At 36.6% G+C, this 16,964-nt stretch overlaps 1 protein-coding gene across 5 annotated transcripts in view; it reads left to right on the forward strand.

Annotated features, from left to right (window-relative positions):
- Window positions 1-15,285, forward strand: part of TM2D1 (TM2 domain containing 1) — a 36,846-nt gene extending 21,561 nt beyond the window's left edge. For 2 of the 5 annotated variants that reach the window (XM_084964862.1, XM_013988894.3), the window contains 3 exons: window positions 2,151-2,224; window positions 12,612-12,740; window positions 14,963-15,285. In XM_084964862.1, coding sequence (XP_084820988.1) covers window positions 2,151-2,224; window positions 12,612-12,722 — 185 coding nt within the window. In that variant the 3' untranslated portion in view covers window positions 12,723-12,740; window positions 14,963-15,285. Of the gene's footprint in view, window positions 1-2,150; window positions 2,639-4,952; window positions 5,252-12,611; window positions 12,741-14,962 lie in introns of those variants that run through there. The other 3 variants (XR_014808123.1, XR_014808122.1, XM_021096562.2) reach the window with 3 other exon arrangements.
- Window positions 15,286-16,964: the final 1,679 nt, after the last annotated feature.

Here is a 16,964-nt window from a genome sequence, read left to right on the forward strand (position 1 = left end):
GAGTTCTCATCCTGGCTCAGCAGTAACGAAACCGACTAGGATCCATGAGGATGCTGGGTCAATCCCGGGCCTTGCTCAGTGGGTTAAGGATCTGGCATTGCCGTGAGATGTAGTGTAGGTCGCAGATGTGGTTGGATCTGGCCTTGCTGTGGCTGTGGTGTAGGCCAGCAGCTGCAGCTCTGATTCAACCTCTATCCTGGGAACTTCCATATACCCAGGTACAGCCCTAAAAAGCAAATAAAATAAGATAAAATAAAATAAAAATATGCATGATATTTTCTCCTATTATTAGATGTACCTTAATTTCTTGAGGCAATTTTTCCTTGTTAGACATTTAGGCTGTTTCTAGTTTTTTGGTAGTTATTAAACAAAAATTTATCAAAATCTGTCTGTCACATACCATTCAAGGAATTGAGGTAAGAACCCTACCTTTAGGAATTTACATGGCATAGGAAGATTGAGAATGAATGAACAAACCAACAAATATTTCTAATCATCACCACGAAGAGAATGAATTGAGGAGATGTGATGGAGTGCTGGGGCTAAAGATGTAGCCTGAGATGAGAAGAGCTTCAGGAAGAATATCGTTGGCAGAGGATATGATAAGGGCACAGGCTCTGACATGGTTGCATTGTCTTCATAGAGTAGCAGCAGTTAATTAAAGACAAACTTTTGGGAGACCATTCTTAATATTCTTTTTATTAAAAATTGAAGGAAGGGAAACTGATATTTCCAAAATGTTCTTTGAAGAAGGATACGTTTCTGAAATCAAATGAGTGAATGGATATAATACATATGTAATATGTATATAATACTAAGTGGATAAAGCTCCTTGGGCAACTGTACTAAAATGCAGTGAATGAAAAAATAAATAAAGGAATTGTTATATAAGGTCATGGAAAAGGTTAAGGGTCTTTAGGAAACAGAAAAGCTGAGAAAACATCTATTCATTCAACAAATATTGAGCATTTACCATGTGACAGACAATATTGTAGGTACTAAGGACACAGAAGTAAACAAGTCAGATGAAAGACCCTCTCCTACCGGGGCTTCCATGAAGCATATAATAAACAAGTATAAACTATTAGGTAGGTTATAAGTGTTTTGAAGAACACTTTTAAAATTATTTCCAACAAGTGTTATCCCAGTACTTATAGCATTGTTCTGCTGTATATCTAATACTAATAAGGATGGGGAATCATCTAATATACCTGCATATTTCAGAACTTATTTGTGTATTTTCAAATGTGTGCAAGACGTGATCTCATCCAGTCTTTCAGTTTTAGCTAGCATCTATTTGTAGTTGATGCTTAGAACTACCCTTTCACGAAGAGTCCTGTTTCATACCATTTTTACATCTCAAATTGGATGTCTGGAAAGCAACTCAAGTTTAAATATGGAAGAGAGATTACTCATCCCACCCCCACCCCCAATCTGCCTCTTCTAATTTCATCACCATGTTTTTGTGTTGTATCGTTGTATATGTCCTAAATTCTGTGCTCTATTACCATCTATTATTGTACCTTAGCTCTAAGGTTGGAACCAAGGACAGAGGTGTATATAGTTCACAGAATTGTTGATTTTAACTATAGAGCTAATAATAAACTTAAGATGCTTAGGAAAAAAGTATAGGATAAACCCAAGATAATTGGGTTCCTAATAGAGTTTTGCAATTTAACTCCAGGATCAGTGGTTTTTCCCCTAATTATTTTTTCTGTACCTTTATTTATTTGAACTTTCTTTATTTGAACTTTGTTATACATGAATATTAAAATTTGAATCTATAATATATTAAGTCTAAATAAATAAGGATTTTAGGACTAAAAGATGTTCTGTAACTCTGATGTACTGAGATTTAAAAGATTTATTTTCTTAGGCCTTTTCTCTTAAGATATTTTTTAAAATTGCTTTGAGTTTTTATTTCAGTTCCTATTGTTTATTTGTTAAGTGAATAATACATTTTTGGTGACTTTTCCGTATTGCCCATTTAACTTTTTTCATGTTTTTAGATGAAGATTTTTTCTTAAGTGTTAATTTTATGTTCTTGATATAAGGAGTTTGTGGTATATATAATGGTTTATTGGGAAACAGAAAAGTTTATTAATATCTAAGACTTTCCATATTGCAAATGACTTTACCTTCTTTTCTAGGTTTGTTAAAGTTTTGCACTGTAGGGTTTTGTGGAATTGGGAGCCTAATTGATTTCATTCTTATTTCAATGCAGGTAAGTTAGTTTCGGTCTAGAAGATTCCTACTTTTTCATTTAAATTTGAGTTCTGTGATATATTTTAACTATGTCAGAAAGCAGTTAAGAGTGCTTTTTAAATTTTTCTGCAGATGCTAAATCTAAGGGATCACAGGCATGATTTGAGTAGCATTTCCTAGCCTGCGCTCTACCAATAGTAGTTCCAAAAGACATAAGAATAAATATGATTTGTAAATTGTGAGTTCAACCAAGTGAATAGAGGTTTCTTTACTGAAGAACATCACAGAATCTTTTTTTCTTTTTTTAGGGCCACACCTATGACATAGAGAAGTTCCCAGGCTTAGAGTCAAATTGGAGCTACAGCCATAGCCATAGCCACAGCAACTCCAGATCCAAGCCGAGTCTGTGACCTACATCACAGCTCACGGCAATGCTGGATCCTTAACCCACTAAGCGAGGCCCAGGATCAAACCCTCATCCTCATGGATACTAGTTGGATTCATTTTCACTGAGCCGCAATGGGAACTCCCTCAGAACCTTTAATTTATATTTTGAGTCCCTAAATATACATGGGATTGAGATTTCAAACTATTTCTTTTCCTGATACTCAAAATAATGTCAATTACTAAATAGGATACTGATGGGAATCTGATATTTACATATGAACATATAGAGGCAGAAACAAGATTTTTATTTGTACTGGACAGGTACTTTATAGTAGTATTCTTTTGGTTGCAAAAACGTGGTAACTGAAATCCAGCTAGCTTAAGCCAAAAAAGAAAAAAGGACTATCTGGGCACTCTGTGGAAAATCCAGGAGTGGGGCTAGTCTCAGGTTAAGACCAAATCCATAGAATCAAATCATGTGTTCAGGACTCTCCTGCTCTTTGTCTCTGCTTCTTTGTGTTAGCTTTGTTGTCTCCTGCTGCAGTGGTTTGTGAATGCTCTCCTTAAGCATTTAAAAGTGCCACCAGATGTTTTCTATTAAATTATACTGAACTGGTTGTGGCTAACTTATGAGGATTCTTAAATTAGAGAAGAAATGAATTTATTACAGCAAATGTCACAAGACAGCATTTCAGTAAGCATTTATGGAGCACCGAATGTCTTCAGCAAGTGTGTCAATGTGTGTATTTAGATCATTATCAGTTTTGCTCTTCTTTCTCATACAGTATTTCCACTCCTCAAGTCTGCTTGATGTTATCCTTATGCTCTAAAAGAAAGTCAAAATCTAGGAGTTTTTTGGTAACATACTGTGAGGAGGGGACCATACTGTGAGGAGGAGGCAACATATGGACCAATAAGATACCAGAATTAAACAAGGAAAATATTTGGTTTTAAAGTTGGAATTCTCCTGTCTTTATTCATAAACATATGCCTAACCAAATATCCTGCCTTCTCTGACTGTGGGACAGGCAAGCAGGCATGAAGAGGCTAAGGTACTCGTGCACATATGCTTGGAAATGGGTTTCTCACTTTAAATGAGGATCCAAGGATTTTAATGTATTATTGGGATCCTTTAAGATACATACAGAATTCCGTGTCTTTAAAACCCAACCATTTAGTTAATATTTTGCACTAGGTTCTTTCTTTGGCGATGTCAGTGTTTGTCGCTTTATCTATGTCAAATTACAGAGCTTTCTTGATTCAGCCGCTATTTTCCGGCACATGTATATCTACACTTTTCAGAACTAGTAGTTCTTTTTCTTAAAGATCTAGAATTGAGACTATCACATTAACAGAGTATTGAAGTAGAGTTAGAGTGTTTAAATTTCTGCAGTAAATTTCCCTAAATAAAACATTTTTATGAAGATGACCACTTAAGACTCTTTTCAGATTGGGAGAAAAATCATTTTTCAAAAGTAGCCAAATGAGATGTGTGGCCTTATACTATATGTTGTTTAATATACTTAACATGTGATGTTGATCACATTAGTTTTAGAGAATTTTTTTAGCAAATCAAGTAGGTTTTTACTATAAATATCATAAACTATGTTAATATTTTTGCCTTGAATATATTTTTTAAATTTCTCATAAACCTTTTACATTCTATCATCTTTTTTGTTTATTCTTTTTTCCTTCCTCTCTTTCTCTATCCCCAATTTCTTTTCTTTGCTATTAAATATTATTCCCCAGGGAATTGCAATGTTTTTCTTTTTGGACTATGATTCCAGAAACATATTGTGCAAGAACTCAAGACCTATAAAAACGTCACAGTGTTTATAACAAAAATCCAGGAAAATCTGCTTTTAAAAAAATAGGTCTAGTTATTTCATCTTTTGATGGAAACAATATAAAATATAGAGCATCTTTTACTAGCGTAAGGAAGCTTTATAACTGCATTTACTAAAAATGCTTTGAGAAGTTTGTTAGCAAACCTTTGACATTTCTTCTATTTTTTATTCTTAAAAAATATGCAGATGGCATTGTGTGAATGAATGGTATAAAATGATCCATAAAATTAATTCAGTTCTTTTGTGCATTCAACAAAATCTAAATCATGATACGTGTATAGCATATCATCTTTCAGTTATGGGCAGCTATTTTGTATAACTGCTGTATGTATGTTTGTATTCCTAAGACAGGTCTTAATTTTTGTCTTTTTGCCTTTTCTACGGCCACTCCCGTGGCATATAGAAGTTCCCAGGCTAGGGCTCTAATCGGAGCTATAGCTGCTGGCCTGTGTCAGAGCCACAGCAACGTGGGATCCGAGCTGCATCTTCTACCTACACCACAACTCATGGCAGTGCTGGATCCTTAACCCACTGAGCAAGGGCAGGGATCGAACCTGCAACCTCATGGTTCCTAGTCAGATTCGCTAACCACTACACCATGATGGGAACTCTGACAGGTCTTAAAATTTTAAAACACTGTTTTGTGCTTATATATATATTTATATACATCATGGAGGATAGATAATTTTTTTATCAAAAAATATGAGAATATTTGATTTCATTTAAACCTCTTTTCTTTTCACACAATCTGGACATTCTTAATTATGCTAAAACTACTGTTGTGTACTCCACCAAACAAAAAGGAAAGAAAATCTGTTAAGTGGTGACAAGACAGCCACAAATCATAAAGATGAAGATGGGTAGAGGGAGAATGGAAAAATGATTTGGAATATGAAAAGTTGTTAGAAGGAAATATGTCAGAGTTCTTTGTGACAGTTTTAAAAAATTCTATGCATTGTGAAAGAAATTACTTTTATTTTCATTCCTATTAACATTGCAGAGTAGATGTCCTTAAAGGACTCCTGACTTTATAAGCAGCAAAAATTTACAAAAGCAGTGTAATCTCCAAGATGTTTATGAATTTTCTAAATAAACTTATCAAATATCTCATTAGTTTGGCACGTTAACTCATTTTAGCACTGGATTATATACTGCTTTTGTATTCTTTTTCTTTAAATTTTACATCCCAAGTTTGGCTTTTCATGCAGATTTCTTGAGGAAAAAAAGATTTCATCTCCTCTAGCACTAACAGTATGCTCAACATAGAGTATGCTCTCAAAATTTTTACTGATTTGAGCTAAATACAGTATACCTTGTGAAAAGTGTGACTTTGTGCCAGTTACAGGGGGTGATGAGAGGCTAAAAATGGTAGTTTTTAAAAAGTGCTTTTCTTTAGGGCTTTAAGTTTCTAAATTTCATAGGGTCACTTGAGAGGTAATGAACAAAATAAAAGTAGGTATGATAAACTCTAAATAGTAGGTTTTGTGCCATTGGTGAGAATGGATTTAACGTGTACCAATTACGTATAAAAGTTGGAGTCCTTGCCCTATAAGTTAGGGTCTTTGCCCTAAAGGAACTTATAATCTTACTCTCTCCAAAGAGGTCTAAGAATAAGAATCCACTTATTATCAGAAATATTTCCTTGAACACTCTAGGCTGAAAATTTAAAAAGGCTCAACTTTATTTCATCTTGTTTAGATTCTTGGAATTTTACTAAAATTTTTAAAAGCCTAGGCTTTTTGATTTAGAGCATAAATAAGGCTAAGATTATAGATGCAGTTCTGTGTAAACCAATATGTTTTGTCAAAGATGTAACCTATGCCCTTGCCCCATGAAATACATGTTATTGATCAAAAGGAGGACTGACTGTGGGATCACTCTGAATCTCTTATTAGTCCTGGAAAAGTTGGTCCGAGTCCTTGATAGTTCGCTAGATGTAGGACAGCAATATACAAAAACTAGATATCAAATCTTCCCAATAGCTCTGCTTTATTTATTTAACCCTGGTATGATTTATTGGGGAAGGTAACTGGAAAACTGAGGAGACTGATTCGGGTAGCTTCCGCTCTGTCACATGACCTTAGTGAGGTAGATTTCACTTAGTTCCCTTACCTGTGAGCTGTGGTGTAGGTTTCGGACACGGCTTGGATCCCATGTTGCTATGGCTGTGGCGTAGGCCAGCAGCAGTAGCTTGGATTAGACCCCTAGCCTGGAAACCTCCATATGCCACGGGTGCAGCCCTAGAAAAGACAAAAACAACCAACCAACCAAAAAACTAGTCTTGTGTCTGAGCCAAAAGCTGTGTTTTCCTCAGGAGATATAATGGTGAATCTTATTCATTTCTTGAGGAATGATGTTTATATTGATCCTTCAGGATAAATAACAACCAGTCTTTAAATCAGATAAAGTCAGGGGATCTGCATGTATAACTTACAGCACGTGTGGGAATTCTGGTGCTTAATTACAATGTGACTAATCAGATGGTTTTAACAGCCTCATGTTAAGATTAACGACATGTAGAAGTCCACTCTGGACCCAAACATTTGACTTTTAAGAGAATATGAATTTCCTCTTTGGGGAATTGGGAGGGACACAGGATGCAGCATTATCCTCTAACTGCAGACAGCTGTGTCATTTTACTTGGCACCAGGTTAATAGGTCTTCAGGAGATGATTTGATCTTGCCAGTATTAATATTTGCATTCTTCATATGGAGAAACTCATATGTGGATTAGATAGAAAAGTGATACATTGACAGAGTTGTATAGTGTTAGTTTTTTTCTTTCTCTCCCTAAATCTTTCATAACATTTTAAATTCATAAGAATTGAGTAATCTAAGCCATCTAACTTCAACAACAAGACAAAGTCAGTAAAAAGAGATCATGTCTGTTGTTAAAGTTTAGGTGTTAAAGTACTTACTGGTAACCGAGCTCTTTCATTTGCTTATTTTTATTAGAATGCTACTTAAAACTTATACAAACAAAAATATGTTTTCCACTAACAAAATCAAAAATTTATAAATTACAAGAAACACTACAACATTGTTCAAGTTCAAATAAGCTCTTTTTTGGTGTGGTAAAATATATATGCACAATATAAAATCTCCCATTTTAATGTTTTTTAAGCATACAGTTCTTTGGCATTAAGGATATTCAGAATATTGTACAACTGTCACTAATATATATATATATATATAATTTTTTTTTGTGGCCACCCTTAGCAGAATGAAATTCTCAGGCCAGGGATCTAATCTGAGCCACAGTTGCAACCTATGCCATAGCTACAGCAATGCCAGATCCATAACCCACTGTGGCCAGGCCAGGAATTGAACCTGTATCTCCACAGCAACCTGAGCTGCTGCAGAGACAATACTGAATCCTTAACCCACTGCTCCACAACAGACACTCCACCACTATCTATTTCTTAAACTTTTCATCACTCAAAATGGAAACTACCCAACAAGCAGCAACTTCCCATTTCCCCTTCTCCCGGATCCTGGTAATCTCTAACCTACTTTTTATCCCAAAGAAATTGCCTACTCTAGATATTTCACGTAAATGGAATCATATAATATTTGTCCTTTTATGTCTGGTTTATTTTACTTTGCATAATGTTTTCAAGATTCCTTGATATTGTGGCATGTATCAGATCTTCATTAACTTTTAAGGCTGAACAGTAATATTCCATTGTATGTATATATACCACATGAATGGATAAAAATCCGTTCATCTGTTGGTGGACACTTGGGTTGTTTGCATGTTTTGGCTATTGTGAATAACGCTGCTATGAACACTTGTGTATAAGTATCTGTTTAAGCCCGTATTGAATTCTTTGGTGTATATACCTAGGAGAAGATAAACTTTTACATAAAGCTAGTTGAAGAGACTGTCTTCATGACCTTATATGGATTAAGACTTCTTAAGCAAGACCCCAAAAACATAAACCATAAATAAATCACTGACTTTGATACATTAAAATTAAGAAATTTCTTTTCTAGCAGTTTCCATGGTGGCTCAACAGGTTAAGAGCCTGACGTAATGTCTGAGAATGCAGGTTTAGTCCCTGGCCTCACTCTGTATGTTAAGGATCCGGCATTGCTGCAAGCTGCAGCATAGGTCACAGATGTGGCATAGATCTGGTGTTGCTGAGGCTGTGGTGTAGGCCTTATCTGCAGTTCCAATTCGACCCCTAGCCTGGGAACTTCCATATGCAAGTACAGCCACTGAACAAAAAAAAGAGAGAGAGAGAAATTCTTTTCTAAAAAGGATACTATAGACCAAGTTAACAGTTAATAGACTGAGTTAAAAGTATACTAGCAACAGGAATTGATATGTGGAACATGCAGGTCATCAAGAAAATGATAGGGAGCCTAGTAGTTAAATGAGCCCAGTAAACTAAGAGGTGATTCATAAAATCACCCAAATAACTAATGTGTAAGTAGAGATATTTCTGGGCATTTACTCACGCTCCTGTCCACAGGGTGACATTGTACAAATATGTCTGTTGTAGTACTGTTTGTGGAGCAGGAGGTTGGACTTAACCTAGATAGGTGCACTAATTGGAGAACAGATGCATCCTCTGTAACACTAGGCAGCAGTTACAGTAGATGTACATAACAGCTACACAGAAATGTCTTGCTGTCCTGTGAAAATAATTTGAAACTGAACAAGATCTACAACATCCAAGTATCATTTGGATAAATTAAAGATACCTATTTATTCAAAGAACACGTTTTTCAAAAATAAATATGTTACATACCAGATTAAGTATATGGCCATTATTTGTGTGGGTGCATATGAGTGGGTCAGTGGAGTTATAGAGAATTAGAATAGAGATCGAAGTTGAAGAACAGAAAAACAATAGGAAATTTGGTGACCCCTGCTTAACATTCTTGACTTTGATATGTTTTTCTAAAGTTTTCTGATTTACTCTTCTTGCTATAGATTTGCACCCGTAGAAAAGCCTACTCTTTTTTGTTTGTTTGTTTTTTAGGGCCACACCTGCGGCATATGGAGGTTCCCAGGCTAGGGGCAAATCAGAACTACAGCTGCCTGCTATGCCACAGCCACAGCAACGTGGGATCCAAGCCATGTCTGTGACCTATACCACAGCTTATGGCAATGCTGGATCCCCAACTCACTGAGCGAGGCCAGGGATCAAACCCACAACCTCATGGTCGAATTCATTTCCACTGCACCACGACAGGATCTCCGAAAAGCCTACTCTTTTAAGTAAACAATTCAAAAATTTTTGCATTTAAGCTGCAAACAATATTTCATCATGAAAACAATCAGAAGTGTCAAGGAAGAAGAAATTAAATTCCACCTAATTGCTTCACACCACTGCAGCCATCTCCATAGAAGGAGAAATGGTAGGACAAGAGATACCCGTATCAAATCCCTGGAAACTGTGAATATTATCCTGTTTGGGAAAAGTGTCTCTGTAGAGATGTGATTAAAATAAGGATGTCGATGTGAAGAAATCATAAATCCACTGACCAGTGTCCTTCTAGAAGACAAAAGAAAGAAAGACACAGACACACAGAAAAGAAGCTGGTGTGAAGACAAAGGCAGAGATTGGGGTGAGGTGTCCACAGCCGGGCAGTGCCTGGCAGTGCCTTAGAATGGGTTTTCCCCTGGAGTCTCCACAGGGCTTCTGGCTGGGCCCATACCTTGATTTTAGACTTCTGGCGTTCAAAACTGTGAGACTGTATTTCTGTTGTTTTAATCCACTAAATCTGTGGTAATTTGTAATTATAGGAAGCTCACGTGGAGGAATATGAGGTTGCTTTCTTGCGGTCTTAGGGCTTCTCACACAATAGACATCGACCCCCCTTTGTACAGAATAGCTTCCCATGGAGTAGTGGCCCCCCTTTTGCCCTCTTGTAACATGAAGACATGTAGCAGCCTCTTGGTGCATTGATTGGTAGTAAGTGGTCTTCTCGCCATAGGTTTTCAGAAATGTCCCAGCTTATCAAACAAATACTTCATGCTATAGAATTTGGCTTCAGGCTATTTCTTAGAGAAATAAACACATAATTTTAGGTGTCATACTCTGTTGACAGTGAACAAAGTGGGCATAGGCATATTTAACTGAGTAAAAAAGTCTCATTATGAGGTATTTCATTCTCTAGAATAAGCTCCCTGTTGGCATATTGTATCTTATTCACTGTTCTGGGTATAATGCCCAGCACAGTGACTGGGATGTGGGAATTAAGTATTTGTTGAATAGCTTTTAAAACCAAATTTATTTTAAAAATGTAGACTGCTCTACAGAAGTGTTCTTCAAACTCTGGTTGCATAACCCCTAAAAGAATTTTTTTAAATCCCTACCCTACGCATGTTTTAGGTTGACATTTAAGTTCTCTATCATAAGTTTAAATAGTTGCAAGGGATATCATTTCCAGTTTGTAAATATTGACATATTTAAATAAAACTGTTACATCAATTTAAAAATGTATCCAACAGAATGTAAATGCCATAGAGTTTAAAGTATCCCTCACTCTAAAAAGACATGAATGAATCCTTCACTAACCATTATAATTTTTACATTGTTTCTTTTTCTCCTTAAATTTTTATTCCTATTCCCATTTCCAACAGAATTTTATCCTAATGTAACATGTTTTTATGCTTTAAAATAATACTGATCATATTATTCATTAAAATTAAAATGTACAAAAATTTTCTGTGATTTCTGGATTAAGTTGTAATTATAATTATTGGCATACAGTTTGTCAAAATAGCATAAATATGATACAAATATTAGCAAATTTTTTTAAGCAAAGAAAGTAAAAATTTTACTAGGAATGGATCTTTTGAACAGGATGTAACAACATATTTTTGGACCCTTGATTAAAGAGGATTTTCCTAAGTCTAATATTTTGAATTATCCCTTTCTTTGACATATCAGAGATTTTTATGCCTCAAGGCAGTGTGCCATCATAAGGCTCAGGGGAGGAGTTCCCATTGTGGCTCAGATGCTTAAGAATCCGACATAGTGTCTGGAGGATGCGGGTTCTATCCCTGGCCTCGCTCAGTGGGTTAAAGATATGGCGTTGCCGCAAGCTGCGGCATAGGTCACAGATGCGGCTTGGATGCTGTTTTACTGTGACTGTGCTGTAGGCCTGCAGGTGCAGCTCCAATTCGACCCCTAGCCCGGGAATGTCCATATGTTGCAGGTGTGGCCCTAAAAAGAAAAAGAAAAAAAAAAGACTTGGAAGGTGTGCTTTGATGGAAAGTATGCTTTACTGTTGTCAAGTGGAGAGAAGACTACAGTGAGAGGGAAGTGGGCAGGGGACAAGCAGGATGCTTTTACCCTGGTGTGGTATCAGGAGAATCAGTTTTTCACAGAATATTTATGTGAATTACATATCTCAAAATGACCTCCCTTGGAACTATCTGGGCTTACATATACTTTGGTAAGTCCTTGTGTACCCCTAAGGCTACATTTGAGGATTATTTTCTTTTAACTTTTTTTTTTTGCTATGGAGGATTATTCTTAAAGGATCCGTTGTAGAGATCATGTTAAAGTAGATTGTTACCAGTGTGATGAAATGGACAAGACTACTGTAATGAGCATGGGTTATTTTTTTCCCATCTCTTCCTTTTCCATTCCATGTGGTTGCGTTAGGACTGTCAGTTATACCACCTCAACCTCCAGAGGAAGCCTGGTCTGGTCAATGTTAATCCTATTTCCTTGGATATGACCATTTGTTTATCAATAGATATAAAAACCAGGCAGATCAATCAAAGTCCTTTCCTGAAATTGGTATATAAACATGAAGGAAGAACATTTTACTTTCTTTCTATTGGGAACTGCTAAGCTGCAACGATTTGTATCTGGAATTGTTGGCAACCAATTGGGAGTGCCTATCTGCAGAATGAAGGCAAGCAGAGCTACGTAAAGAGGCAGGGAGCCAAACCAAGGGCCTTGTGGGGTGTGGGATTTCAGTCCTTGAGGCCTTGTTTCCTGCAGCGGCCAGAATTATGTAAGCTTCCTCAGAATCCTTTTTAGCTGCGTGAGCCACTGCATTACTTTTTCTGCTTGAGTTAGTTTGAATTGTATTTGTGGTGTTAGTGAAATGATTTTTTTTGTTTTTAACGAGAAAGTAAACTCAAAGTATGGTTAAAATATCTTTTGCAAAATGGGTAACTTGGAAATTTTTCTCTTCTAGATTGTTGGACCTTCAGATGGAAGTAGTTACATTATAGATTATTATGGAACCAGACTTACAAGACTAAGTATTACCAATGAGACATTTAGAAAAACGCAGTTATATCCATGAATATTTTTAAAAGAAACAGTAAGTGATATATGTGTGTGTAATCTTAATTATAGTATGTTATCTGTATAAAATTATGGGAATTTGAAAACCAAACGAAATTTAAGAGATCATCTAGTGTTACAAACCTGTCATTTTGCTTATCAGGAAACACAGGTCTCTATTTTTATTTTTTATTTATTTATTTATTTTTTTTAGGACCGTACCCGTGGCATATGGAGGTTCCCAGGCTAGCCATCATATCGGAGCTGTAGCCACTGGCCTGCGCCACAGCCACAGCAACGCCAGATCTGAGCTGAGTCTGTACCCTACACCACAGCTCACAGCGGCACCAGATCCTTAACCCACTGAGCAAGACCAGGGATCAAACCCACGACTTTATGGATGCTAGTCAGATTCATTTCCACTGAACCACGTCAAGAACTCCCCAGTCTCTAATATTTCATAAAGTGTTTTTATGTGTGTGATCATTGCTTCTGCAGTTCTCAATTTAAACTCTCTGCAGTGAGTATAGTTTAAGGGAAAAGTTCATGAGAAAAGATACCATCAAAACAAAAAGATATTCCATGGTTTTATATAATGGGTATGATGAAAGTATGTGTTGTAGATAACGAAGCGTGTCTTTTCTACTGTCCATCTTTCTTCGGGTCAATATGATCCTTAAACCTCATTCTTCTCTCCTCCTTTCCTAAACCGGAAAGTTGATGGAGTTGCAACCCTAAACTACTACAAGTACTTACTTTAACCTAAAGTTTGGTCCTGCCCACAAGAATTATTGATTAGCCTGAGAACTATTTAGCAGCTTTGAGGGAAGGCAGAAACAGGCTGAATGTTTTGGCCACAGTCATAGTCCTAGGGTTTTCAGTTGACTCTCAGTGTGTGCTTCTAGAGGCCAGGAAGGGAATAGATATTCATGTTCTATGTTATAAAATATCAATAGGATTTGAATTATTATTTTTACCCTTAAGGTATATTTTTTTCTTTTCTCACAGTAAAATTATGGAATATGCATAGTTACAGTCTTGAGAGTTGAAAAGTGGCAGACCCTTCCTGTCAAGATCTGAGGAATTTAGGAGTTCCCATCATGGCGCAGCGGTTAATGAATGACTAGGAACCATGAGGTTGCAGGTTCGATTCCCTGGCCTTGCTCAGTGGGTTAAGGATCCAGCATTGCCGTGACCTGTGGTGTAGGTCGCAGATGCAGCTTGGATCCCGCGTTGCTGTGGCTTTGGTGTAGGCTCTGGGAACCTCCATAAGCTGCGGGAGCGGCCCTGGAAAAGGCAAAAAGACTAAAAAAAAAAAAGAAGATCTGAGGAATTTATTCAATGATCCAAAAAGTTTTTCAAATCTTTTCTTATAAACTGTAAGAGACTTTGGATTTAAAAGTGAGATGAAGCATAGAGATCCATCTGCCTCTTTAACGGGGAAGAAACTAAGACCTAAGAAAGCTAATTGAGACCTAAGAAAATGTAATCAGTGCTAAACTGAATCTAGAACTGAAGTCTTCTGTGCCTTCCACAGCTTGTTCTCCACCTCCCACCCTCACTCTCCACTGTGGCATTTTTTATTAGGCATCTTTGTCTTGGAAATTATTACTCCTACTTTATGAGAAAGGTTGTGTAGTTTCACATCACCTTATTTTCACACTATAAATTGTTGTTTCTCTTTTTAAAGTATGTAGATTATTTTAAAACTACAATGTGAGAGTTCCTGTTGTGGCTCAGCAGTAACAAACCTGACTAGTATCTGTGAATGAAGACAGGACTCGGGTTCGATCCCTGGTCTCTATCAGCGAGTTAAGGATCCGGCATTGCTGTGAGCTGTGGCATAGGTCACAGATGTGGCTTAGACCTCACATTGCTGTGGCTGTGGTGTAGGCTGGCAGCTCTAGCTCTGATTAGACCCCTAGCCTGGGAACTTCGATGTGCCACAGAGGCAGCCCTAAAAACAGCAAAATCTATAAAGTGAAAAGTAAGCAAATGCAACTTGAAAAGCAGTTCCATTCTCTGTAGCCTATCATATAAACATTTGATTGGGGTTCCAGATTCAAAACTTGAAGGGCCCATTGAGAAGGCAGGTCTCTACATTGTCATGCTGTGATCTCTGATAGCACATGTGCAGGTGTTCCTAGTGTAAGAAAAAATGACTTGAATAAATGAAAGCATTAAAATGTGCATCTACAATAACCCCATTGGATTCTTTTAAAATATTGTGTTTTAACATATTTCTCTTTTCTGTTTTAGGATTTGAGCCTTCTTGATTTTGATAGAGAACTCTCAATATGTAAATTCCCAGGTTTTTTTTTTCCTTCTTCACATACCACTTTATGGATTCTTTTTAATTTTTTGTTGCTGATGTTTTTGTTTTGTTGTTTTAGTTAAAAGCATATCAATCTGAGATTTATTTACTAGGATTTTCTTTGAGAGCTGCATGATAATAGAGTCTTTTCAGGCTACTGTCTCTGAGATAGATGACTTCCTACGCTGATATTCTTTAATGCTTTTCCCAAAGGCAAGTTGCCTCTTGTCATCTTCACTTCTGAAAAATAAAATTATACTTACTCCAATTTTTAGTGCTTTATTATTAAGAAAATCATCTTAAACATTGAATATTGCTGTCTTCTGCATTTTGATCCTTCAAAGCAGTTAATCCATGATGCAAACAAATACCATTTATATTGCCTGGGGCTGCAATCTTGTATATGACAACCCACCTGTTTTTCCTGACACTTTCAGATCCGTATTTGCCTTGGTATCTATCCAAAGAGCTAAAGATCATCACGGAGTCTGAAACCATGAGGCAACATGGATACTTCTGGCATTGATTCAGGCCTCTGAAGTGTGGACTTTTTCCTTTTTGCTTTGGAAGTGATACACTAGCTTTTGGAGGACGAGATACTGACTCATCTAGCTCAGTGCAGTTATATTTGAAGCCGGCTGGACAAGGTGGGAACACCAAACAGATGAATAATGTCTTCCATCTGTTAGCACTGCCCAGCAGATGCCGGCACAAGTGTCTTAAGTGATGCACCAGTGTCTGGAGGAAGCAGCACCTGTACGTTAGCACTGGTTTTTCTTCCTGTGTTTAGAAGGGTTTTAAGAGATGGAAATACAAGAAATGTTATGTCCCTAAAATTCTGTCATACTCTTAACTTTAGTAACAGGCATACCAATTTCAAAATTACTGGCATCTGGGCTCCCCAAAAGTAAAAAGCGTAATTTTTCATCCCTCATTTCACTCATAAATATACAGTATAGTCCAGTTAGCTTCATAACATGTTAGACATTCAGTAACAGCTTCTTCAGTTGGTAGATTATTTAAGTATTGATATATGAAGTGAATTTGGATTGACTCCTAATATATACCCGGAATGGTGTCTGATTTGTTCATTAATGAAAATACTGAGTGTCTACCATGTATTTTATTTATTTGTTATTTATTTATTTATTTTTATGGTCGTGCCCATGGCATGGCAGAAGCTCCTGGGCCAGGGACCGAACCTATTCCACAGCAGTGACAACGCCTGATCCCCAATCCACTGAGCCACACGGGAACTCCTGGGAGGCACTCTTCTAGATTCTAGGATACAGCAGTGAACAAAACACAAGCTCCCTTCGGGGCTTACATTTCCTTGGGATTCACTTTCTCAGTTAAGCTTGATGTCCATTTGCTAGTATTCCGAAGTTCCTTTTGGTTGCAAATAGTGCTTTGAAGTTTCTTTCAGGATCACCTAAGCTCAGATCTTAAGTCTTTTAAGTTGCTACAGCCATATACATATAATTACATAAGAAATACTTGCACTTAAATCTTGAAACTAATCTTGCTTTCCGTGTAATTGTTATAATTAACTTGACCAGGTATGAAGTCTGTTTCAAAGCAAGTGTTTCTAAAAGTATTTATTTACATAAACTGTGCTCTGAAAGAGTTGTTGGTAAAAATCTAGAAGTAAAGTCCCTTCCCAGCACACTCTTAACCTTTAGACTTTATTTTCACTATACTTTTCTTAATTTATATGACAAGAACACTTTAGTTTTTCCAGTCTGTATTTTCCCTGTTGCCTAACATATGTAATTTTTACAAATAGGTTTTTTTTGGTCTTTTTTTTTTTTTTTTAATGTGATTGCATTTAAAGTATGTGCATGCAGTTCTGTTTTTTGGTGTTTGTTTTAGTTTCATGGAGCACTGTATTATTACGGCTATTTATTTGTTAGCAGTGTGTGTGTGAATGAAGTATATATTATGGCC

The sequence above is a fragment of the Sus scrofa genome, chromosome 6 (assembly GCF_054392235.1).
Source record: "Sus scrofa isolate SSC_HxYL_T2T_F1_AM1 chromosome 6, Sscrofa_HxYL_maternal_Yorkshire_Landrace_v2.0, whole genome shotgun sequence".
Lineage (NCBI taxonomy): Eukaryota > Metazoa > Chordata > Mammalia > Artiodactyla > Suidae > Sus > Sus scrofa.